Source organism: Puma concolor, chromosome B1 (assembly GCF_028749965.1).
Source record: "Puma concolor isolate L17-30 chromosome B1, mPumCon1.1.hap2, whole genome shotgun sequence".
NCBI classification, from domain to species: domain Eukaryota; kingdom Metazoa; phylum Chordata; class Mammalia; order Carnivora; family Felidae; genus Puma; species Puma concolor.
Window position 1 is genome coordinate 26,131,048 of NC_141670.1, and position 24,694 is coordinate 26,155,741.

Consider the following 24,694-nt stretch of genomic DNA (forward strand, 5'->3'; position numbering starts at 1 on the left):
GTTAGGTCACAAGTTGGGAGATCACGCTTTAGGTAGAAATACAAGGGTCTTGGGGGCTGTCTCCTTTCGCATGAGTAATTAGTAACATTTGGTGTGTCTAGTTTGAGGAGGAAAGGTCTGGTGCTACCTAATTCTTTGCACTTGAAAGGTATGGTGACAAATATCGACTGCAGTGGGTACCAGGTGACAGCAAACATGTTAAATGAATGAGTTTTACAAACAGAAACTGGAAGGAGCTTAGGACGGCAGGGAGATTGCCGGTCTGGGAGCAGGAACAACCCCTGTTTCCTCCTGCCGCTGCCGATCCCTAGCACAGTGGAGGCAGGTGACAGCAGGCCACCGGCCGCCACCTCCACCCTTACCCATTCCCTGCCCCAGGAGGCTGAACCCGTTAACTGCATCACCCAAGCCCCCCCCCCCCCCCCCCCGTGGGCTCGGCCTGGGGATGGCAGGTGGGAAATGGAAGGTGGATGGTTAGTTCGCGCACCTCAGCTCCTGCTTTTGCCTCATCGTCCCTCCTGTTTTCTCTTGACCCTTTCCACCCCTAAGTGGGACCCTTACAGTTTCTTCGTCTGAACCATCTGGGGTGGATTCCATTTCAGCCAGGCCTCTGACGGATACAAATGGCAGCCAGCTTTAGCCACCTGGAAATGGATTTGGAGCAGTGGGGCTGAATTCTGAACCTCTGCTGGCCTCGGAGTTGAGTCTGGATTCTAAGACACTGCTGCGAGGGGAGGTTAAGTGATGCCCACAGGCCCCGGGGCCTAGTGGCCCACTCCTCTAGCTCACCAGCAGTGTGAGGTCAAGGACACCTCAAGTGGTCTTGGAGCTACTGCTCAGAGGCTTATATTCAATTTAACCACCAAACATATTAACACATGTGAACACTTGGGGATAAAAGAGCTCAACCCCAATTTTTTTTAAATGAAGGTCTGTTGGGGCACCTGGGTGGCTAGGTCGGCAAAGCCTCGACTCTTGGTTTCCCCTCAGGTCATGGTCTTACAGTTCCTGAGTTCAAGCCCCACATCTGCTCTGTGTTCACAGAGTGGAGCCTGCTTGAGATTCTCTCTCTCTCTCTCTCTCTCTCTCTCTCTCTCTCTCTCTCTCTCTCTCTCCCCCCCCTCTCTCCCCCCCCCTCTCCCCCCCCTCTCTCTCCCCCCCCTCTGCCCCTCCCCCGCTCATGCTCTCTTTCAAAATAAACTTTAAAAGCAAAAAATATTGAGTGAAGGTCTGCTGGATTTTTTTTTTTTTAACAGCCATTTGACAAAGGGGTAAAGTGATCCCATGGTGACGTAGTGAAGTCGGAGTCCAGACTTCACTGCATCCGCAGAACTGTCCCCAGGCCGGGGCGCGGGGCCAGGAATGTACTGACTACAGGAAGAAACCTGGAGGACTTAAGGAGGACGGGGGGGGGGGGGGGGGGGGGGGGGGGGGGGGGGGACGGCGTGGGCAATGACAGCCGCAGTCTTTCTTATTTAGATATTTTATATATATATTACATCCAAGTATGACAGTCGTGTACCATTTCCCAGGGGAGACAGATGTTCCCAAGGCCAGGCAGGGTGCAAGGGGGGGGGGGAGGAGGAGGCGCGGGCAGGGGAGCGGGCGGCTGAAGGGCGGGGCTGGGGGGCCGCGCTCACAGAAGCTGCAGGAGCTTCAGGGACTGGAGGAGCGCCCCCGGCTCGGCCGCCGCCAGATACTGGCAGCACAGCCAGTCCTCCAGCTCTACCCCGCGCCTGCGGTCCGCCGCCCGCTCGGCAAACTTCATCATCATCAGGGCGCGCTTCATGTCGATCCAGTTGTGCAGCGTGCCGCACAGCACCTCCTCCGACGTGCCCGGCTGCTCCACCAGCTCCCGCCGCGGCCCCCACAGCAGGCACTGCAGCACCCGCTTGGCCTCGCCGATGCGGATGCGCTTGATGGGGTCGGCCTCCAGCAGCAGGTGCGCGAGCTGCTGCAGGCCGGGCGAGTAGAGGGACAGCGCGGGCAGCGGGGGCAGGTCCTCCTGCCGGTAGTCCTGTTCCCGCAGCCGCGCCCGCACCTCGAACGGGTTGGGCTGGTGGAGCAGCTCATAAATGAGGATGCCCGTCTGGAACTCATCGAACTTGCGGTACTGCGAGGCAGACACGATCTCGGGGGCCAGCCGGGCCTGGCTCTTCTTCTGCTGCAGGTTGGTGGTGCCGCCTGGCTTCTGCTTGGCCTTCAGGAAGTTGCTGATGATGAGCCGCGGCAGGTACTTCTCACTGGGCACCCCCTGGCAGGCGGGGGCGGGGGCGGGGACGGGGGTGGCAGCCGCGAGAGAGGCAGAGGGGCACGCTGCGGGAGCCCCAGCCGGGGAAGGGGATGGGGCGGCGGGGGAGGCGCCGGGGGAGGCCTGGGGGGAGCAGTGCACCAGCAGCAGGTTCTCCAGGCACAGGTCCCGGTGGATGATCCCGTGCTCCTTCAGATGCTCCAGCCCGTTGCAAAGCTGCAGGAGCAGGAAGCACACGCGCCGCTCGTAAACCTCAGGCTCGGACTGATGGCTGGAGGCGGAGTCCCGCACAAAGTCAGAAGCCGTCTGGTGGGGCACCTCGGGGGTGATGACCACCACGCAGTCCTGCTCCTGGGCAGGCGGGTGTGATGGGGGTGCAGGCTGAGGGTCCTTGGGTGCGTCAGGAGAGGTGAGCATGCTGGAGGGCACCGAGGCAACAAAGTGGCCGCAGTCCTGCTGGATGTTGAAGTGCACGGGCACAGAAGGGCTGCAGTAAGGGGCTGCTTTGGGCTCAGGGGTCTTGCAGATCTGCGGGCGAAAGGCAAAGTCAGGTCAATGGTGGAATCCATCATCCTCAACAAACGGTGTTGGGACATTTCGGATAGCCGCTTGCAAAAAGGAGAAGTAAACCCTTACACCAGACACACAAATTGCCTCAACGTGGATCACGCTTAGGTGTAAGAGCCCCGAATATACGTTTTAGAAGAAAACCCAGGGCAGAGTGTTTGAGACTTTGGGCTGGGCAAAGATTTCCCAGATGCCACACCAAAAGCATGGTCCATAAGGGAAAAAAAAGTCGGTAATTATCAAAATTCCTAAGATACCATTAAGAAAAGGAAAAGACAAGTCATAGGCTGGAGAAAATATTTACAAAACACCTATCTGATGAATAATTTTTAAGTAAAATTTAACAAAAAACTCTTACAACGCAGTAAGAGAATGATAAACTACCCAATCAAAAGTGGACAAACTATATTAATAGGAATTTTACCAAAGAAATACGTAAATGGCCACAAGCACAGTAGTCACTGGGGAGGGGAGCCTGGGTGGCTCATTCGGTTGAGCGTCCGACTTCGGCTCTGGTCATGATCCATCAGTTTGTGAGTTCGAGCCCCGAGTCGGGCTTGCTGCTCTCAGCACAGAGCCCGCCTCAGATCCTCTGTACCCCCCAACTCTCTGCCCCTCCCCTGCTTGTGCTTTCTCTCTCTCAAAACTAAATTTTTTTTTTTTTTTAAAGTAGTCACTGGGGAGATGCAAATCAAAGCCACAGTGAGGTATTGCTTGACGCCCACTCGAACGTCTATAACAAGAATGACAGACAGTAACAAGTGTCCATGAGGATGCAGAGAAATGGGAGCCCTCCTACATTGTTGGTGGCGTATAAAATGGTGCCATCACTTTGGAACACAGTTTGGCAATTTCTTTAAGAGTTAAACATAACATGACGACATGATCCAGCAGGAGTGGGGCTCCTGCAGGACAACGTGGCACCCTATCAGTAGGAACACATCTGTCTGCCCCTAGTGTGTGCTAGAGAAATTCTCAGGAAACCAGACAAGCGTTTACACAGGCAGTCAACCTTAATCCTCATTCCTTGCGCCCTACAGCAGCCACCTGACCGCGGACGTGTTTGGCCGCTGGGGCGCTTTGCTCCCTTCTTGGGGAATCTCAGGGACAGAAGCGGGTCCTTCTAGGCTGTGGCCAAACTCCCTGAGACTGCCCTAGTTTCCAGATCCAGGTAAAGGTGCAATGTTGGTTGCTGGCAGAGCTTGGCGAGCCAGCCGTTTTATTGGAGCTGCTACATGGAAGTCACGTACCTCCTTCCGAGGATGAGTCAGAGAGAAAACAGAGGGCTCTCCAGGGCGAGGGATGCCAACCCATGGCACCCTCTGAACACCCTATTATTGTAGGAATAAACAAGCAGGTGAGTTGGAGCTCCTCTGGGGAATCCCCACGACCATCGCTCTCCGGCCTCTTCAACATGTTGTATTAAGACAGCACCAGCCACCGAGGATCTTTAGCCATGGTAATCCTCTTCTGGCTGCCACGCAGCTGCTCAAGCCAGACGTAATGGCCCTCTGTCAGGCCTCATTTTCCCCGTAATTACAAGGAAAGGGACAGAAGATGGGCTGTGGTCTCCCCTCTCAAAAGGATACAGTGCATCCTCAGCCATGCGTTATAGGAAGGTGAGGATCGGTGTAGTAATCCTGCAAAGAAAGGCACCTCGCATCTGCCTAGAACATATCATCCCGCGAGCAATCCAAAATAACCCTTCAGGCTGCCACAGTGCCACACTCGAGTGATTACAGCAGCGTTTACAAAGCGCCACATTGCTAACAGGTGACGTTTTCAGGAGTTCCGCTGCAAGCATCTTTTCACAGGCATTTATTTAGATTGCAGCTATACAAACCTTCTTCTCAGCCTGAAACCTGAAATAAGAGAGTCCAGCCTCTGAGGAAACTTTTAAAATGATAATTAGGGGGTGAAGGGAGGCAACACATTAGTAATCTCTCCATTACAGAGGTAAAACAGAAGAAAAACGTAAGTGCATTTTCCCCCAGACATTGCTTCCTAATACACTAACAAAAATGATTCTGGAACACGCATCTAAAGGGCATTGTTGTGGACTCCCCACTGTAGCCCACCCAACTGTATTTGTTTTTTACATGGCAGTCTTCTGAAACACTATTAAACGAAAGGGAATGTGTAGCCTTCAAAATGTAGTCTCACGTATAGATGCCAGCCACTGTTTATGGCACTGTCTGCTGTGCCCTCTGTGGCTATGTGGGCCATGCATTGCTGAGGTCGGGGTCACTCCCTTCCCCGTGAGAGCTTCTCCACCACAACACACACCTACCAAACTCTTGCACGTGTGAGGCACTGCCTACTAATCATTTTTCACACAGTGTCTCATTAAATCTCAGACAACCCGATGAGACAGGATGAGGTAGATGCTTCTACAGAAGAGGAAACAGAGGCTTCGAGGGGTTAAATTATTTGCCCAAGATTGTACAAGGGAGAAGTCTCCAGGAGTCAAAAGTATGGGCTTGGAAGTGAAAAAGACCCTGGCTTAAATACGAACTCAAACTCGGCAAACCCTGGCAAGTTACAATCGATTCTTGTTATTTGCAGTAGTTCTGTTAAGTAGCCACAAACACAGAATGAGCGAATACTGAACCACTGCTCCTAGGGGAAATATAGGGCGAAGTTCTTGCAAGCGTCTGTTAGTAACATTTTTTACCAACTGGCCAACACATAACCTCGCTTTGTGTGTGTTTCTGTTTAAAGACGCCTTATTAGTAGATACTGTGGATTCATGAACACAGAACTCCCGCCTAAACGAAGCTCACCTAACACTCCCCCAAAGGCACATGACAGCCTTCTTGTGCTCACGACCACTAGGCAGGACTTCAGCGCTCAGCTCGGTCATTTCCAACAGTGAAATCATCAACACAAGGCACAAAAATGTGAAGAACGAGACAACGAAGAGACCACAAAAAGGACACCTGTTGACAGGGGAGAACAGAAACAAGAAGCCAGAGCCTTGCCTTGTTCTACCTTGGCGGGGAATTCGCATGTCTGGTGACCCAAGTCTCCCCCTACTCTGTGCATTTCCAGGGACCACAAAAGGGCCACAAATTATGATTTGGGGTTACAAATGAATGTTAACAAGTGAATTCAAAAATACGGAATCCACAAATAGCAAGGATCCACCTTATTTATCTCAGTCTATTTTCTCCTCTGCAGTCCGGGCAGCGATAGGTCCTTTCTCCCGGGGCCACTGTGAGCAGCCAGGGACACAACACAGGTGTGGCTCTCAACACAGTGACTAGCCCACAGTGAGCTGGAGAAGGTTGCTATGGTGACCGCTCTGCTGGTCTGGCTGTAGCCATGTGGTGAGGCAATCCAGAGCTGGCTTGCCAGTTACTGTACAAACCTGGGGGCTGCAGCTGTCCAGGGCCTGGGAAGGGTTTCCAAGGATTCCTTTTCTCAAGGGTGTCAAAGGCCTAGGCCCAGCAAATACCACTGACAGTTTGCACAGAGATGTAAATGAAGGAGCAGAATAAACGGGGACAGGGCTGGGTGCATTTTAAAATCGGCGAGCTAGTCCTCTGTCGGGACCCCCCTGCCCCCGATCTGAGAGTCAGTATAGTGCAAAGGTGGGGGTGCCCCCTGTGGTCGTTTCACAGTGCGGGATGGTGGGTGCGGGTAGAGGAAGGGGGGAGGACAGGGAGGCTTCTCCACCCTCACCCCCTCCATTTCATTTTCAGGGAGTCTGAGCTTGGGATCTGGTGCAAGACCACACAAACCTTTGGTTCAGCTCAAATTTCAAACGTTTTGCTGAGCCAAGTCTCACTTTCAACTTTGGAGCCACAGCCTCGTTCATGGTTAAAAATCTGGGCTAAGTCACGTTCTTTAAATAAAGAAGGCCCAGCTGGCTTAACACAAGTCCCTAATTACCGAACTGGAGTCCTAGTTGACCGAGGAATAAAGCAGCTTCTAAAACTCACACACAGCTGATGATTTTTCCCCCCCACCACAGTCACGGAGCAGGGCTACAAGAGCTGGCTTTAATCTCCTGGCTGCTGCAGGGCGCTGAGCCCATAAACGGAGGGCCTGGCATTTAGTGCGAGCAGGTGCGAGCCTGCTTTTGTTAATGGGGACTCGCGAGCAAGGCTCGCGCTTACCAGGCACAGATGACATGAGCTCAGCGCCGGAGCGGTGGCGTGGGCGGGGAGACCGCTCCGTCCCTCGGATTCCAGATGACTGTATTCCGTCTAGACTGCAGCGCTAATGAAGTACAACAGCTGCACGTGGGAAACGATGTTCCGAGAGCCCCCGCCCCACAATTACCGGGGCCAGGCACACTTGCGAATCGGTATTGTTGTTCCCCAGATTCTGAACACTGGATGCTCTTCTCCAGATTTCCTTTTCATATGTTACAGAGATGGTCCTTGGGCTGCCATGTCTCCGGCAGAGTCAAATAGGACACCTGGGACTCTCTTCCTTAGAGGGCTGGGGCCTCGTGTCCCCACGTCCTCATAGCTTACATTTCTAATGAAATGAGGAACAATGCTTGTTTTTAACCTCCGCCAGGAAAGCCAGATTTTCTGCATTGTTCTTCAGAGAATGTGGCTAATTCTTCATTGTTCCAGGAGGTCCTAGATCCAAGCTGCACATGACAATCACTTAAAAATATAAAAACCACGGGCGCCTGGGTGGCTCAGTCAGTTAGGTATCCACTCTTGGTTTGGGCTCAGGTCATGGTCTCACGGTTTGAGAGTTCGAGCCCCGCATTGGGCTCTGTGCTGACAGCAGAGAACTCTCTCTCCCTCTGCCCCTCCCCTGCTCTCTGTCTCTCGTGTGTGCTCTGTCACTCTCTCTCTCTCTCTCAAAATAAATAAATAAACTAAAAAATATATGTGAAAACCAGAACCCTTTACCCCAAGGTTCTGATCAGTGGCCACCTAGCTCCTTAGTTCCCAGAGCAGGATGACATCACTTTCCACCCCAAGGCAGGAGGGAGCAAGCTGCTTCCACCAGGTCCTTCCTTCCTCAAAATGGAGAGGCACTGAATGAACCCAGTTCCAGCCCCAGGAGCCAGGTGACAGTGGCTGATGCCCTTGACCTCAGGGAGGGCAAGGGAAGGCTGGCTCACTGATTACCTCCTCAGGTTCCCTGGGGCTAGCAGAAGCAAAGAACCTCCTGTAAGACACCTCCAGCCCTCAGGCTTTGAGGAGCTCACATTTCCATTCCTTTCATTGTTTGGGTCCACACCCTGGATCTGGGCCAACAAAGACGACCAGAAAGCCTGGCTTCTCAAGTTCAGCTCACTGGAGAGTGTACTCACTTTCCCTCTACTGGATGGATACAGCACCATCCGAACAGGAAGGGGAACACTGGGATTGTTTCTTTTTTGTTTTTCACTGTGCTTGGGGAGTGGCAGAGCAGGATCACTTACTAAGATGGGTTTTGATAGAAAGAGACAGTGAAGTTGAAGAAATCGACAGACTCTCAGTTCAGCATGTTTGTATTTTCTTCCATCTGGTGCTTGCCATCTTAGCCACAACCCCCCCTAGTCTTTTGGGACCTTGATTCTGGATAATTGATTGTATTCTTATAGCCGTACTGGCCTCTTCACCCCCAGTTTTTTCATCGTAAGGCAGCAAATAATTATATATGGCCCCCTGAACCTATAAATCAGGGGTTACTAATCTATTTTTTATGGTGCTATCACCAAGTTGTTAAAAGAAAAATCTCAAAGTACAAAATTCATTGCAATTTTCCTTGGTTAATAGTCATAATATTAAAAACTTTTTTTTTAAATTTTTATTTATTTTTGAGAGACAGAGAGACAGAGTGCGAGTGGGGGAGGGGCAGAGAGAGAGAGAGAGAGGGAGACACAGAACCCAAAGCAGGCTCCAGGCTCTGAGCCGTCAGCGCAGAGCCCGATGCGGGGCCCGAACTCACAAACCATGAGATCATGACCTGAGCTGAAGTCGGATGCTTAACCGACTGAGTCACCCAGGCGTCCCTAATTATCATAATATTTTTAAAAACTCCACTGGTAAGCAGGAAGGCACCCTGCCTCCCCAGGCCATTTCATGTTAGATCAGTATTTGCATTTTTTTCTGACTGGAAATAAAAGATCTTGGGACAGGTGATGGCACAAAAAAAAAAAAAAAAAAAAAAAAAGAGCTCATTGTTCCCCTCCTCACTACCCGCAAAAGCTTGCATTTATAGAAGAGCTACAGGACCGCCAGGTATTCAGGGGACACCAAAAGATGAGAAAAAAGGCCACATGGAAGGAACAGAATGTGGGTGCAGACGGCTCGACCAGCTTGCAGGGAGCTGCACCTTGAGAGAGCGGTGAGGGATGGTAGCAACGGCCCTGAGCTGGTGGCAAAAATTAAAGAGCTGTGTTACTTGAACTAGTCACTTCACTTCTCTGAACTCCATTTCCCTTAAGGGACAGGATGGTAGTAGAGGTGTAGCAGGCAAGCCAAAGCAGCATTCTGATCCATCGCAGCCACCCGCCACCGCCAGCTGTGGGCAGCTAAATCATTTTGCGCCCCAGATTCCCCACCTGTAAAACCTATCTGCCCTGTGAGGATGTGAGGTCATGTAGTTAATGCACCCGAGAGTCTTGTTGCATACTGAATGCTTCATCGATGCAGTTACTCTGTGTTCAAGATCATGCCTAGGTCCACCTCCCTCTCCAGCTATCTAGCATTTGAAGAACAGTATCTTCATTGTCCGTCCCTCTGACTGGATCATAAGCTCCATAAGGAACCTTATGTCCCGGGCCAGGCTGAGGGTGAAATCGGTGAGCACGGGTGCTCACAGTAAACTCAGGCACCAAGCCTGCGCCTGAAGCCCGGACAGGTGAAAGGACTTGCTGCAAAGGCTGTCCTGCCACAACCAGGACCAGCTGGTTGCACTGCAGACTAGGAGCAGGGGGTGGGGCGACACCTACGTTCACAGCAGGAGATGGGGCAATACCTACCTTCACAGCAGGGGGCGGGGCGGTTCCTACTTTCACAGCAGGGGGCGGGGCGATACCTACTTTCACAGCAAGGGGGCGGGGCGGTACCTACTTTCACCGCGTAGGTGCTGCCAGGGTCCTCGGAGCAGGTGGCGCAATAATAGATGGCGTCCCCCGAGTCACAACAGGGCCTGTTACAGGTCAGTTTGAAGAGTGACCAGTTATTCTCGTTGAAGTGCAGCTCCTTTTTCTGGCCGCCCATGAAGAGGTCCTCACACTTGGCTGCGAGGCGGACCAGGGACTGGGCATAGAGGCCCCCCAACTTGGCATAGGTGCCCTCCTTGCTGCTGATGCTGCCCAGGAGGCTGTGGAGCTGCAGCTGGGTGCTGCCGGTGGAGGCCTGGCTGGACACGCTCAGCTGGGAGGCCGAGGGGACCCCTTTGCACTGGAGGCTGGGGCCCCCGAAGCCGCTCTGGCCGCCCGCCAGCCCTGGTGCCGGCACCCAGTGGCCGTTGCCTTTGAAAGTTTTCTCCAGGGGCTCAGAAGAGGAGAAGATATGATGGTGGCGGCTCCCGGGGCTCGAGGAGTAGCTGAAGTGGGACTCTTCGTGGGCACAGACGTTGGTTTCCGAGTGGCTGAGGTTCAGCTTGGGACTTGCTGTTCTTGGCTTGGGGGAGCCTTGGGTCCAGAAGAAGCCATCAGGCGAAGAGGCCGCTCGGCTCACTAACTTCTTCTGGGGGAGAGGCGGGGGCTGTAGGGGGCCGCTGGGGGACACATCCTCAGTGGAGCCCGAAGGAAATGGAACAGGAGCAAAGAGTTTCTTCCCGCTGCTGGTGGGGGAGTGCGCTGGCTCGGAGGAAGGGCCTGAAATTGAGAAACAGCAACAATCAGGCTAAGAGGCCTATGCCACTCAGTTCCAGGGCCCTGCGGTCACAGAAATTGATTTTACTTGTTATTTATTTCTAAGAGATAATATATGCACAGTGAACACAATTCAAAATGCAAAAAGGGTATCCGGCGCCTTTGAAGTCAGCTTCCTACCTACCTTAGCACCCAGTCCCCCTCATCAGAGGAAGCCACGCTGGCAATTTCCAGGGATCCTTCTGAAGATTTGCCAAACAACCCAGACAAATGCACATGCACACGTTTACACAAAGGAGATATTTTACATCAGATGTGCAGATCTATCTAATTCTTTTTAATAGCAATCCCATCATATACCATCATGTGCAAGTATCAGGATTTATTTAACCAGTCCCCTCCTGATGGACACTTAGCTTGTTTCCAATATTTTGCAAACAATGCCTGCAACAACAAATTTGAACACGTATTTTGAATGGATTTTTTAAAAGTCAGGTTTATAGAGAGTACAAGTGACCCACAATAAAAACAATAAAAACACCCTGGTTGCCTTGGGGGGCTGGTATGTGATTTTATAAATGAAGAAACAGATCTTAAGGGAAAGCAAGTCTTTCCTAGACGCCAGTTCCCAGAGTGGGGCACGTGAATGCTGAACCTGACGGGGGTGAGGGACGGGGATGGCCTCAGCCCCCCACCCCAAACTGCACAGAACATGGGGACATTCAGAAATGTCATAGACAGTGAGCTGAGGGCCAGTCTAGACAGGGCAATGACTGGACTTCACTCTTTGTATCAACGTATGAAATGGAGGTTTCAAACCAATGAAACAAGAGTTTGGGTAAAAATATTCAGGGAAGAAGGCATGGCCACTGGGGACAGAAAACAGCAAACTGAAATAGAACTCATTTCTTTCATTCTGAGAACTGACTGGAGGATGTCCCCACTATTTTGATAAAAGCTTCTAGGGAAATAACAGGAGCGTTAACTGTCTTCACAGGTCCTAAAATGCATCCTAGTATCCCAAGGGTTAAAATGTGAGAGAACTACGGGTCTGACATTCAAGGACCTAGGCACTAATGACAACTGCCGCTCACTGAGTTCATCGAGCTATGTCATCCTAAGAGCAGGGCATGCAGTGTCCCTCTGTGCCTCTCCCCACCTCAGCAGCATGACTGGAACGCAAGAGCTACAACAAACACATAGGTCCCAGGCAAATAGCAAAAGGCCCCAAAGGAAAGCAAAGTGTTAGTTTTGTGTTGATGCACACGATCTTTCTGGCGCGGCTCCTGAATAGTTAACGATTTTCTTTGCCCACACAGAGTTGCCCTCTGCTTTCTCCAACCAAAGTGCGGACTTCCAGAATGGACCCCCAAGGAACAAACACGGGCACCAAGCCCCACAGACCAACATGGGGTCTCCTTACTTTGGGGTATCCCCTAGGGAGGAGGCTCCCTCTCGCGAGCAAGGTGACAGACCACGTCATCAGGGCTCACCTTGCCCACTGACATCCAGGCCCAGCCTCACTGACGAGAGCAGTGTCCGTGAGTGACCGCAGGGGCCTCCTGTCTAGTACACGGCAAGGCGGTTGGGCCCCACACCGACACCTTCCTCCCCTGGCTCCACTATCGCTCTCATGGGACCCGGGAGAAAGCACAATGCTGCTCACGCTCCCACATCTGCAGGAGGCAAGCTCTCTTGCTTCCCAGTGGTTTTCCAAGATCGCAGTTAAGTTTTCCCTCCCACCTCACCCCTGCATTGCTAATGACGGGCGGGGCCCCTGCCAGCAAGGCTGAATGAGGGATTTATACCCTTCCAGGCCAGACTGATTATAAACCAAGCAGCAGCGGCACAGTCGGGCCAGGCAACTTTACACACCCGTGTATTTTCCCCTCATGGTCTGCAAGGGGACTGGCGAAAGCCAGCCAGCCGGAGGACGGGAGACCCTGATTGCAGCAGGTTCTGGATCCCTGGGGTCTATGGGTTCCCCCCCACTCTCCCCAAGAGGCTTTTCTGCTCCCAAGGGTGCAGTCAGCAGTGGGGGCGGATGAAGGCTGGGGCTGCACAGTCACTTCGTCTCCATCCTCCCTTTAGCAGAGGCTGAGAGAACGGGGAGCACCGGTGACCAGCTGCTGGACTGCAAAACGGAGGAATAAGACCCCTTGTATACGGGGCTCTCAAAGGACACTAAGCCTCAGCCACCAAGTACCCAGGGGATGAGCAAGAGGGTGACTGAGTGGAAACAGGTCCATTTCCCGACCTTTCTGCATTTTGGACGGCAGAAGTCTGCGACCATCAATCTGATTCTCCATTTGTTATCAACAGGCAGAAGATGGAAAACGAGGGGAGGCAGGGGAGTGTGATCAGAGTCTCTGGTCAATGCTCCTTCTATTTCTAACTTTATTTATTTATTGCATGAGAAACAGAGAGAGAGAGAACACGCAGGGGAGGGGCAGAGAGAGAGAGAAGGCTCCTGTCAGCACAGAGCCCGATGCAGGGCTCGAACTCATAAAACGTGAGATCATGAGCTGAGCCGAAACAAGAGTTGGACACTCAGCTGACTGAGCCACCCAGGCACCATTCTGGTCAATGCTTTAATCAGTGCCTCCAGTGACAGGGACAGCCTGCCTACAGTGAGGACTCCTTCCAGTCCCCAGTCCCCGGGTAGTTTCCGACAAATCAGTTTTTTGGCTAGTCGCCTCTTTAAGCCTTGTGCTTACTTCCCCATTCTTACTGGTTTGCCTTCCCTGTATGGCTCTCCATGACGCCTGCAACATGTCCTTTTCTGCCTCTACCTGTGACCTAGGGGTGGACAGCGGGATGAACCCCTAACTAGCTGTTGCCCTCACCGGGCTGAGTTTCCTCATTTAAAAATTGACCAGATCGGGGCGCCTGGGTGGCGCAGTCGGTTAAGCGTCCGACTTCAGCCAGGTCACGATCTCGCGGTCCGTGAGTTCAAGCCCAGCGTCAGGCTCTGGGCTGATGGCTCAGAGCCTGGAGCCTGTTTCCGATTCTGTGTCTCCCTCTCTCTCTGCCCCTCCCCCGTTCATGCTCTGTCTCTCTCTGTCCCAAAAATAAATAAACGTTGAAAAAAAAAAAAATTTTAAAAATTGACCAGATCGTACCACAGTGAAGGTCCCTTCCAGCATGAATAGTCTACAATTTCAGCTACTCTCTCCATTTTCAACTTCTTCCAGCAGGCATTTTGTCTCAAAGCTGCCCCTCAAATAAAAATACCTCTAGGCAGATAGCTCTCCTGCTTCTCTCGCTCTAGCTCCCTCAGCTGCCCCTGGTTAACTTTCCAACTTATAAGGGTAGCAGGAATTTAAAAAAAAAAAAAAAAAATCTGTAACACTTCTGATTCCCTAGATCACCAGAGGGAATCAGGAGGTTCTGCTCTCACACCAAAAATAACTTGTGTGTGTGTTCAGGCAGTTGGAAGGAAGTGATTTTCTCCTTTATCCAATGGGTGTTCTCTTGCTTTCCTGTGGGAACTTTGTTAGTCAGCGGCTTTGATCAGATCTGTAGGTAAATCTGGCAAGGAGTTCTGGGTATTAGGTGGAGTGTGGTTCCTTCCCCTTTATTTCTTAGCTGCTGTGTGTTTGGTCACCCAACAATCACTGCACAAAGCCCGTCCTAATTAGAGGACAGCAGGGCCTGAGAGGGCTCCCCCACCCCACCCATCCCCAGCAGGAAGGGCTACAGTTACCCAAACCTCACCCAGGGAAGTGAGGCTCACCTCAAATGTGCACTTTACGCATATAATTGGGCCTTATGTACACATATTGTGATTCTGAGGTAAAAAAAAAAAAAAATGCCTAGTTCTGTAACGGGCACACCTCCTTCCGACCTGAGGCGTCCTTTTTAACTTAGTTTCTTAAAATGTTTCTTTCAATTCGGAACCACAGCTGGTGAGGAGACCAAACTTCACTCTGATAGCCTCTGGGCACCTCAGGATCACATAACAGCTCAGCCCGTCATATTCTTAGGGCTACTCTGAAAGGGGTCAACATGTGGTCCTTGTCAATGAAACTGTGATTTCTCCACCATGGGACAAGAGGTACCTCCTTTCTATGGGACCAGAGGGCACCCCTAAAGCCCCACTCTGATTCTACCGTTTTCTTTACTCTTACATGGAGCACTTCCTCCGAAACATGGCTGGAGGTAACACAGCAGCTAGATTCTCACTACAGTTGACCCTTGAACATGGGCTCAGAATGTGTAGGTCCATTTATAGGTGGTTTTTGTGTTTTGTTTTTTTTCTGATAAATACAGTACTATAAGGGTATTTTCTCTTCCTTATGATTTTCTTTTCTCTAGCTCACCTTGTGGTAAGAACGCAGTATATAATACACAGAGTACAAAATCAGCCTATGTTATCAGGCTTCTGGTCAACTATTAGCAGTTACGTTTCTTTAATTTTTTTTTTTAACCTTTATTTATTTTTGAGACAGAGAGAGACAGAGCATGAATGGGGGAGGGTCAGAGAGAGGGAGACACAGAATCTGAAACAGGCTCCAGGTTCTGAGCTGTCAGCACAGAGCCCAACGCGGGGCTCAAACTCACGGACCGCAAGATCACCACCTGAGCCGAAGTCAGACGCTTAACCGACTGAGCTACCCAGGTGCCCCATCAGTTACGTTTCTAATAGAAGCTACTAAAACCGTGGATTGTTGCCTGTGCGGAGGGGGCTGGTGACCCAACCCCTCTGTTTTTCCCAGGGTCAACTGTATTTGTAGCAGCCGCCACACTCTGCATTTGGAAGAAGAGCCAGAAAGAAGAGGGAAAAAATATGTCTTGACACCTAAAATAGTTGCAAAATCCACAGGCAAACCACTGGTTCAGAAAAATGTGCCTCAAGAAAATGCTGAAAAACTCTGGCCAACAGCCCATATTCTCAGGACTTAGATTCAACAGCAGTGAGAAGAATTCAAATATATCCTGGTTTTATGCTGGTATTAGATCACCCTGTTTCCAAATTCTGGCTTACAATTAAGAGTGTAAAAAAGGGTGAGAATGGAAAATACTTTTCTGGGAAGTTTGCCTCCATCGTAGTTACATCATTGGTAGGTTTTTAAATGACTTTTCGTGCTAATAGGGCCAGAGAGCTCCAAACCCCAGTTCCTAAGTTTTTCTTCCAATTGCCAATTCTGCATATAAAGCCCGGAGCCCATCATAGAGCAGAACACCTCTGTCTCTCTTCAGTGTGTGTTTCAGAGAAGAGAAAGCGTTTCTGGTGGGGAAACTACACATCGCATATGGTACACTGGGTGGGATCTTAAAAAGACCGAGGAGAAAGTATACCAGTTTGCTGCCATTATATTTAGAAAGCAGAGAAGAAATCAGGATTTCAATGGTCAGGATAAACAGCCCAGGCAGAAACGCAGGCCAGAAGTTCAAATGTAGCACTGTGACGTTTTCTTTATTATAGAGTCCTCTCTTTTTGCTGGCTTTTAATAGGCACTTTCATTGTTCTCCACGGCCAAAATGAGAGGTAAGCTTATGGAGGAAGTGGTCAGTCCAGTTTTGAGCTGTGTGAATGAGGCTGTTTGGCTCCCTTAGTGCACGGCTCTGCCTTCTGACAGCAGCCGGCCAGAGCAAATGTGGCTCGGAGGGCAGAGTCACGGGGAGGGGAATACCCCACCGAGCTCCAAATTCTTAGCTTTTGGGTCTGGCTCTTCTCCCACTGAGGGTAAGGTAAAACAAATGGAATTTTCTTTTGTTTGAAAAACATGGAGTGTTCTATGGATCTTTTTTTTTTTTTAAATGAGGATATAGATTATTGGCTGGAAATGGCTGTACAGAGTTATCCATTCAGTCAGTCAATATTTCCTGAGCACCTACTAACTGCAAGGCATAGGGAACAAAGCAGATGGAAAAAACCTCTCCTACAGCCCGTGGCCTTGTTCAAAGAAAGCCATCTATGTGGACACCTTGCCACTGGTGCCCAGGAAGTGGCACCCTTTCAGATTTCTGCCAAACCCCCTCTTCTTACCCCAGGAGACATGAGGTGGGTGGCAGAGGGGATGTTCTAGCCTCACATGTAGCTTTTTCCTCCAAAGAAAAACTGTGCAAACTCTTGTTTGATCACACAATCAGACAGGCTCAACATTAAATGTTTAAAAAAAAAAAAAAAAAAGGCAGCAAAGTATTCCTTCAGAAGGAACCCTGGCTCTCTCAAGAAGGTAAACGTGGCCTGAAAATGGAAACAGATTCTCAACATTCCACAACTGGAAGGAAAACGTGGCATTGGTGAGGAGCCTCTCTGGAACACTTGATCATCCCGAGAAACAATAATCAAGATGTGAATGCGATTTACACGTAAAACAGGAGAAGCACTGTCTCTCAGCTTGGAAAACGGGCCCATGGAAAACGTTCCGTGCCAACAGCCCAAGCGTGGCTCCAGAACCCTGCCTTCAGGTCTCCTGTGAGAACACAATCATTTGGGGTTGTCTTCCAAATTAACAGTAAAATTAGAAGTTAGTTCAAACCACTTTCACGTGCTGTTGATGGAAGCATAAATTGACATTTTACAGGATAATTTGGGAACATCTATTTAAAATGCATATAGGTTTTGACTTATCAATTCCACTTCTTTTTTTTTTAAAGCTTATTTATTTATTTTGTGTGTGAGAGAGAGTGCGTGTGTGCATGCATGTGCAAGTGGGGGAGGGGCATAAAGATGGGGAGAGAGAGAATCCCAAGGAGACTCCACACTCAGCACCGAATCCAGTGTGAGACTCGATCCCATGACCCTGAGATCAGGACCTGAGCTGAAGTCAAGAGTCAGACCCTTCACCAACTGAGCCACCCAGATGCCCCTTCTTCTTCTAAGAATTTATCTTTCAGATATGTTCACCAAATTATCTCACCAAAGTATGTCACGGGATCTTACTGGAGACTGGTCATGAAAATCACCTAAATATGCATTGTTAAGAGAGGGGTTTAACGAATTCACACAAGGACAAAATATACAGCATTTAAAAAAAATGAGGTAAATTTAGAGGTTCTGATTGGAAAGACTTCAAGATACATTAAGTATAACAATGTGTCAAATTGAAGTTTATGATATTTTAAAAATACGGATAAAAATTTCTGAGAGGACATAGAAAAATATGCTCAAAGCATGTCAAAGGTGGGAGCTGGGACAGGAGGCGTCTGATGACTTTGACTTTGCCTGTCACATCTTTCCCTGGCGTGTGAATTTTTATCATAGACACATACTGACTTTAGTGAAATAATAATATATATTTTAAAATTCAGTTTGGGGCACCTGGGTGGCTCAGTCAGTTAAGAGTCCGACTCTTGGGGTGCCTGGGTGGCTTGGTCGGTTAAGCATCCGACTTCGGCTCAGGTCATGACCTCGCAGTCTGTGAGTTTGAGCCCCGCATCGGGCTCTGTGCTGACAGCTCAGAGCCTGGAGCCTGTTTCAGATTCTGTGTCTCCCTCTCTCTGTGACCCTCCCCCATTCATGCTCTGTCTCTCTCTGTCTCAAAAATAAATAAACGTTTAAAAAAAAAATTAAAAAAAAAAAAAAAAGAGTCCGACTCTTAATTTTGGCTCAGGTCATGATCTCATGATTCACGGGATCAATGAGCTGACATCGCAGAGCCTGCTTGGGGTTCTCTCTCTCCCTCTCGCTCCCTCTCTCTCAGCCCGTCCTCTACTGGCTCTCTAGCTCTCTCTCAAAATAAATAAATAAGCACTAAAAAAAAATTTTTTTTAATTCCGTTTACAAGAAATAGTTTAAAACAAAGCTTCACTTTCGTGATATTGTATGGGCTCAGGCCACAGACAATCTTAAAAACGGAGGATCTTTTCCTTTGGGATAGCTTCTTCGTCCTTCACTAACAAATCTCCCTGAACAGAACCCGTGACTCAGTCTGTCTCCAGGGGCGTGGGGGATGAGGAGGGCCTAACCGTGTGAGGGCAAAACACCAAATGTAATATATCAGACCGAACCCACTAGTTTAGGATCCAGTGTTCTGGCAGCCAGAAACAATAATAGCCAGAAGACACTATTTTCAGCTGGGGAGTTTTAGATGCCTTTTCAGGGCTGCTTTTTTCTTCTTTCAGAGACTCAGGTAACCGCCTGAGTAGGGGGGCAAATGCTCGGTGAAGGTCAGGCTGTCACTCCTTCTGACTGATGTCTGATCTTTGTGGACTTACTGCCTCTCCTCCTGACAGATCCGCCCTCCCCTCCCCGCCCACTTCCCCGGCTTGATTTGTCCCCACAGCACTTCCTGCCATCTGACATGCCGGCTACTGTAGCCTTTTATCTTCCTCATTGTCCATCTCTCCCCACTGGAATGTGACAGAAAGAACTGGGCAGGTTTGGTGACTGCGGTATGTTCAACATCTAAAGCTGTGCCCAGCAGCACAAGCCTTGGATTTGACAAATATCTACCAAATCAAGGACGCGATTAATGGGTATATTTAAAAAATCCTCTTGGCATCATTACTAAGAAAAACAAGCTGACTACTGTCAAGATTATAGTAAAACCTTGGTTTGCAAGCGTAATTTGTTCAGAAAACGTGCTTATAATCCAAAGCACTCGGATATCAAAGCGGATCTCAAGAACCACTGGCTCCCTTGTGATCATGTGATGTTCGGCGTCCCGTACTACTTGTATTGCAAGACATCACTTGTCTATCAAGTTAAAAATTTTTCAAAATGTTTGCTCATCTTGCAGAACACTCACAGAACAAGTTACCCACAATCCAAGGCTTTCCTGTATTTCGTTAACTTGGCTATATCTCTGGTTTGCCAGTTATAAAAATACCAACACTGACCTGGCACATATCTTCATGTGAATTTACACCTATATTCGCTGTAGACCTCTTATCTATTGCTTGTGCCAACAGTTTCAATCCAAGAGAGCACTCTCTAATCTCCCATACTGTGGGGACCTGGCCTCCGTGATGCCTCTTAAACTGTGCAACCGAATTATAATGTTATCCTAAATCAAAAAGTTAAATAATCTTAATGTGCCATTGGGTTTGTCTATTTAAAAGGGAGCATTTGGGGGCAGTCGGTTAAGCGTCCGACTTCAGCTCAGGTCATGATCTCACAGTTCAGGGGTTCGAGCCCTGCGTTGAGCTCTGTGCTGACAGCTTAGAGCCTGGAGCCTGCTTCAGATTCTGTGTCTCCCTCTCTCTCTGCCCCTCGCCCCCCCCCCCCCCCATTTGTGCTCTGTCTGTCTCTCTCAAAACTAAATAAACATTAAAAAAAAATTAACAGGAATCATTTAAAGCCCAAGAGTCTTCCGATGACTTTCTTTCTTTCTCTCTTCTATCTTTCTTTCTTTCTTTCTTTCTTTCTTTCTTTCTTTCTTTCTTTCTTTCTTTCTTTCTTTCTTTCTTTCTTTCACTTTCTGATGACCATTTGTGATGACTGTCTAGCTGAGCATTTTGCCTCCCATCTATTCACTACAGATGACCTCTTGGCAACATCCATGGATCTGTCCTGACACATGCAGTTTGTCCCTCCCAAACTGAGCATAAACCAAACAACTGCTTAGATGGATTTTTCCTGCCACTGAGTTGACTCACTGTTCAACTGAATTGCCCATATGGACAAATGGGATAACAGATGTGCTTTGAGGAGTATGAGATGCCTCAGAAGCACAAAGAGGTGAAATGAATCTTGATATAAAAATATACAATTTAGACAAACTGGTTTCCAAAATGCAACAAAGTTATAGATTCCAGCTATGTTTGCTCTTCTTATAAAATCTATTATTATTATTTGCCACAAAACCCAAATAGTCGAAAACTAACTTTAACCACTAACTCTGATAAGCTTCTGAGAAATTTACATAAACTGTTAGGATACACTCTGGAATGACTTTGTCCTCAACTCACTTTACTGCAGATATAAATAGCCTGCGGAATGCATCTTTTTCATTAGCGAATTCTTCCTGACAAACCAAATAGTCTAATGATATCTTTTGACTTCATATATAATATTAGAGAAGTAGACACTACATTCTGGTCTCCAGGAACTTCAGCTTGAACGAACTCTACCTCTCTTATTCAGCTCCCCTCTTTCAGCTGCAATATTAGTCACAAAAGGCGTGATGGGTAAATATTTCAATATTAGTTTTATAAGGTAAAAGTGAGTAAGAATTCATGGGACTGAAAGATGACTGTCCAGGAACAGATCTACAGCAAGCTGCCTTGGTTAACGAGGAGAAGCAGACTGAGAGCTTCTTACATTTCATGACCAGAGAGACAGAGAGACACAGAAAGAAGAGAGAGAGAGAAAGAATAGAGAGAGAAGGTGTTGGTCTCTTGCCAGCTGCAAAGCATGGTCTGGGGTACAGAGCCATCCGCAGGAGCAGCAAATAGAAATGGTTCACTCTAAGGACCCAGAGTCTGGTAACAAGGTATATACTTTTCGTTGATCTAGGAATCCAAGTTTTGAAGTGCATTTCCATTGCAGAACAGGTTCATGATAAAAGAAGAACCAAGAAAATACATTCATTTGGATTAGAAAATGCCCGAGTTAGGTGTCGCCACTGTATTCCTAATCCCCAATGGCTCCGTATTTCCCACTTCTTCCTTAACCTACAAAGCTCTTTCCTCCCTCTCCCTCGTCAGTTCTAATCGCACTTGAGACATGAGTTCAAGTGCCATCTTCTCCAAGCAACTTCCCTGAACGCTTCCTCAACCCTCACTGACTCCTTTCTCTTCTGGAAGCCTTGATAGCATTCATGTTCTGGGAAGCCCAATCTCCTAGCTTAGACAAGCCACCCATGTGTCATGTGTTTTAGTCTTGTCTCCCTAGCTAGACCTTCAGAGTCCTGAGAGCAAGAGTCATGATTTGCTGGTTCTGAGAAGCCACGTACTCAGGTAGTTCGGGAGAGTTCACATCAAGGCGAGCTGGCTGATGGCCAGCGGGGGGCTCCAACATACACTGCTCCCTCAGAATCACCCATCGTCCCCCAGAAAGCACGTCAGGGCACAGGGTCCAATGGTTCACGTGCCCCACCCAGCCCTCTGTGGAATAATCCACCTCGTAGAATTTTTGCACAATGGGATGGGAAAAGGGAAAAGATGAAATCCCAGGAAAATCTGCAGAAAAAGGAAAGCCTCTTTTGCTATGTCCCACCTAATCAAGATTAATATATTTCCTATTTTTAAGTCTGAGCTTTCAGAAGTTTCCCATAAGAACACACCACAGGCTGACTTATGACACATGCTTCAGTGTTAGCAGTACTCATCTCTCAGATGGAAAATTGTTAGTGATCGTGAATTCATGATGGAAACCTCGACTCCAAAATTGCCTACTGGGAAGAAATGTGTCCACAGGAGCGAGAAAGCCCGTCGTGTTAGCACATGTCGAAACGTCACACGCTAAAGGGAGTTTAAGAGAAATGCAGCAGAGGACACACACACACACACACACACAATGTCGAAATAATGAGAGGTTTTACTATTACCTGTCCCAACTACAGAAACACAAGACTTCCTTCTGAGGAATATGCCCAATCGGGACATACCCACATTACTATGCCTAAGAGCTTTATCCAGGGAGTGGGATGGACAGTAGACTAATGAAGCCTCCGTGCTTTAATACAACAAACATTTATGCAAGCACCTGCTGTGTCCAAGTAAGCGTGTGCATGTGTGTGTGCAATCACGCACGTAAAAGGGCAAACGAGCTGCGGGAGGGGGAGAAAGAAGGACAGAGAAGCACAGAGGGTGAAAACTTGTGGTTGGCATGTACCTAATCCCCTGAGAAGCAATCCCGAGGACAGAAATGGAGAGCAGACCTATATATAAATGGCTTATCACCCAAGGAATCAGGAGTCTTTCAATATGCTTTCACCTTGAGCTTCCTCCGCCTCGTTCCACAGGGACGCAATGTACGTAAGTAGAAAGGGCAGCACGGGACGAGGCACCTTGTCCTGTATTCAAGAGAGAATTAATGCCCACTGCTCCTCGGTGGAGTCTACCTCGTGGGGAAAACAGGACCGAGACAGTGGGTCTAGTTCAGCCATTCCAAATCCTGGCAGCAAGCTGAGGGCTAGCCTTCCAGACTTGGGAGAATCTAAGCCTCCCCAGCAAGGTCGAGTCTGTTACCTCCATCGCTGCAGGTCCTGGAGTCCGAGGCCAGGCTGTCCGTGGAACCTGTGGTGAAGCCGACGTGGACGCCCCTGCAGGGAGGGCTGAGGCTCTCTGCGGAGCCCTGGCTCACTTTTTCCAAATCAGAGCTACTCTTGTTCATCTTTAAAAGATGCCTGGAAGAGGCAAGAACACACAGTAAAAGCAATTAGTTTGGTTTCCGTTCAAAAACCAGGCCGATGGATCATGAGCCTACTATGTTCCTGAAGCCTGATAATACCAGCAAGCTTTGAAAAAATGATTCTGGGAAGGGAGAACATGGACCCTTTTGGAACTTTACGCGCATGAATGGTAGGAGATTTCTCCAGTGTAGTTAGGAGGAGTGAGTCTATGAAATTGAGACAAATGCCAAAATCATGATTTGGGAGGAACTGCCATCATATTCTTGACCCCGCCTACCAAAACATTTATGTCACCTACTGTACGGTGTATAACATCTCTACAGAGAAAAAAACCGAACACGATCACACAAATCAATGTCTGGAGATATACTGAGATTGGATAGTTTGTGCAAGATCACAGGATAAGCGAATTGCAAATTGGGATTAACGACGTGGGATTTCTTTCTGCCTGGTGCTCTCCTGACATAGCTTCAAAGGGTCTAGTTTGTTCCTTGGAATCAAGGAAAACTTTATATCAATGTAACCAGACCTCTAGTGTGATCCTCAGAAACATGTTAACATAACCTTTCTTCCTGAAGTACAGAATCTGCCCTTAGGCTTTCTATGAAATCTTTTGTTGCATCTCTAAAGACACCGTGACCAACAAATCAGGGACAGGAACACCAAGTCCAAGAAAAAAATTACTTGCCTCGGAGAAAACAATGCCATTATCAGATAGAGCGGTGTACCTTATTGATTTCTCCTTCCCCCTTTTCCAAGGACTACATGAATATTCACTCTGACCTGACATTTTCGCCACAAAGTGAGGCAGGCCACAATCAATCCGGCTCTTTCCCTGTAGGTGGTAACCCAGATTTGTCTGAACTGGTATTTCCTGATGACATTCCTGTTCCCACTCCGGCAGATCTATATCTCGATATCTGCTGCAGGAAATATATAATGCAGTATTGATTTGGCATCAGAACCGCCTTATTTCATGCACATGACCTTACAGTCAAGAATTTATCGATTGTTCTTTGTGCTCAACATCGCCAGGCCCTGAATTAGTCTTCACAGTCACTGGGATCCCTTGCTTATTACCAGAAAGTTTAGAGAAAGTCTGTTAGCCACCATGAAAATACTCGCCAGGAACATGTCCTTCTCCACACCTCCAATTCCTAGAGCCACAGTAAAAACCTTTTTAAAGCTGTCAAGTGTAGTTGTTTTGCTTTTGTGTTTTTTTTTTTTTTTTAGTGTTTATTTTTGAGATACAGAGAGACAGAGAAACAGAGCATGAGCTGGGGAGGAGAAGAGAGAGAAGGAGACCCAGAATCGGAAGCAGGCTCCAGGCTCCGAGCTGTCAGCACAGAGCCTGACGTGGGTCTCAAACCCACAAACCACGAGATCATGATCTGGGCCGAAGTCAGACGCTTAACCAACTGAGCCACCCAGGCACCCCTGTCAAGTGTAGTTGTGACAGTGATGGCAAAGGTTGCAACTAATAATATTGCTTACATTTTAATGTCACTGTAGGGATCTGGGAAATATCAGATCTTTAGGAAGGCTGTGCCAGTAGATTATCTTTATTTTACCCTCTGGCAAAACAAAATCATAGAAAAGTTTTGTAAATTATTTCTATTCTCATCAAATCTCAACAATGACTTTTGCAGATGATGCCTAGATACAAAGTTGTGATTAATGACAACTCCTCAGTCTAAGAGTGAAGCCGAGTAGGTGGCAACACAACTACCCTGCTCCCTTCCAAAATGGCCTCTGGAGTCCCTCGGTTCTCAGACCCAGAGAATTGCCAAGGGAGAAATTCCAGCACCAGAGCTGCTGAGCTGGCAAAGCTCCCCATTCTACAAACTT

At 48.7% G+C, this 24,694-nt stretch overlaps 1 protein-coding gene across 2 annotated transcripts in view; it reads right to left on the bottom strand.

Moving 5' to 3' along the window:
* Window positions 1-1,467: 1,467 nt before the first annotated feature.
* The window catches only part of PRAG1 (PEAK1 related, kinase-activating pseudokinase 1), a 51,872-nt gene continuing 28,645 nt past the window's right edge, over window positions 1,468-24,694 (bottom strand). For both annotated transcript variants that reach the window (XM_086703334.1, XM_086703335.1), the window contains 3 exons: window positions 22,683-22,840; window positions 9,850-10,601; window positions 1,468-2,779 (listed from right to left, as the gene is read on the bottom strand). In XM_086703334.1, the coding sequence (XP_086559460.1) occupies window positions 1,637-2,779; window positions 9,850-10,601; window positions 22,683-22,840 (2,053 nt within the window). In that variant the 3' untranslated portion in view covers window positions 1,468-1,636. The remainder of the gene's footprint in view (window positions 2,780-9,849; window positions 10,602-22,682; window positions 22,841-24,694) is intronic.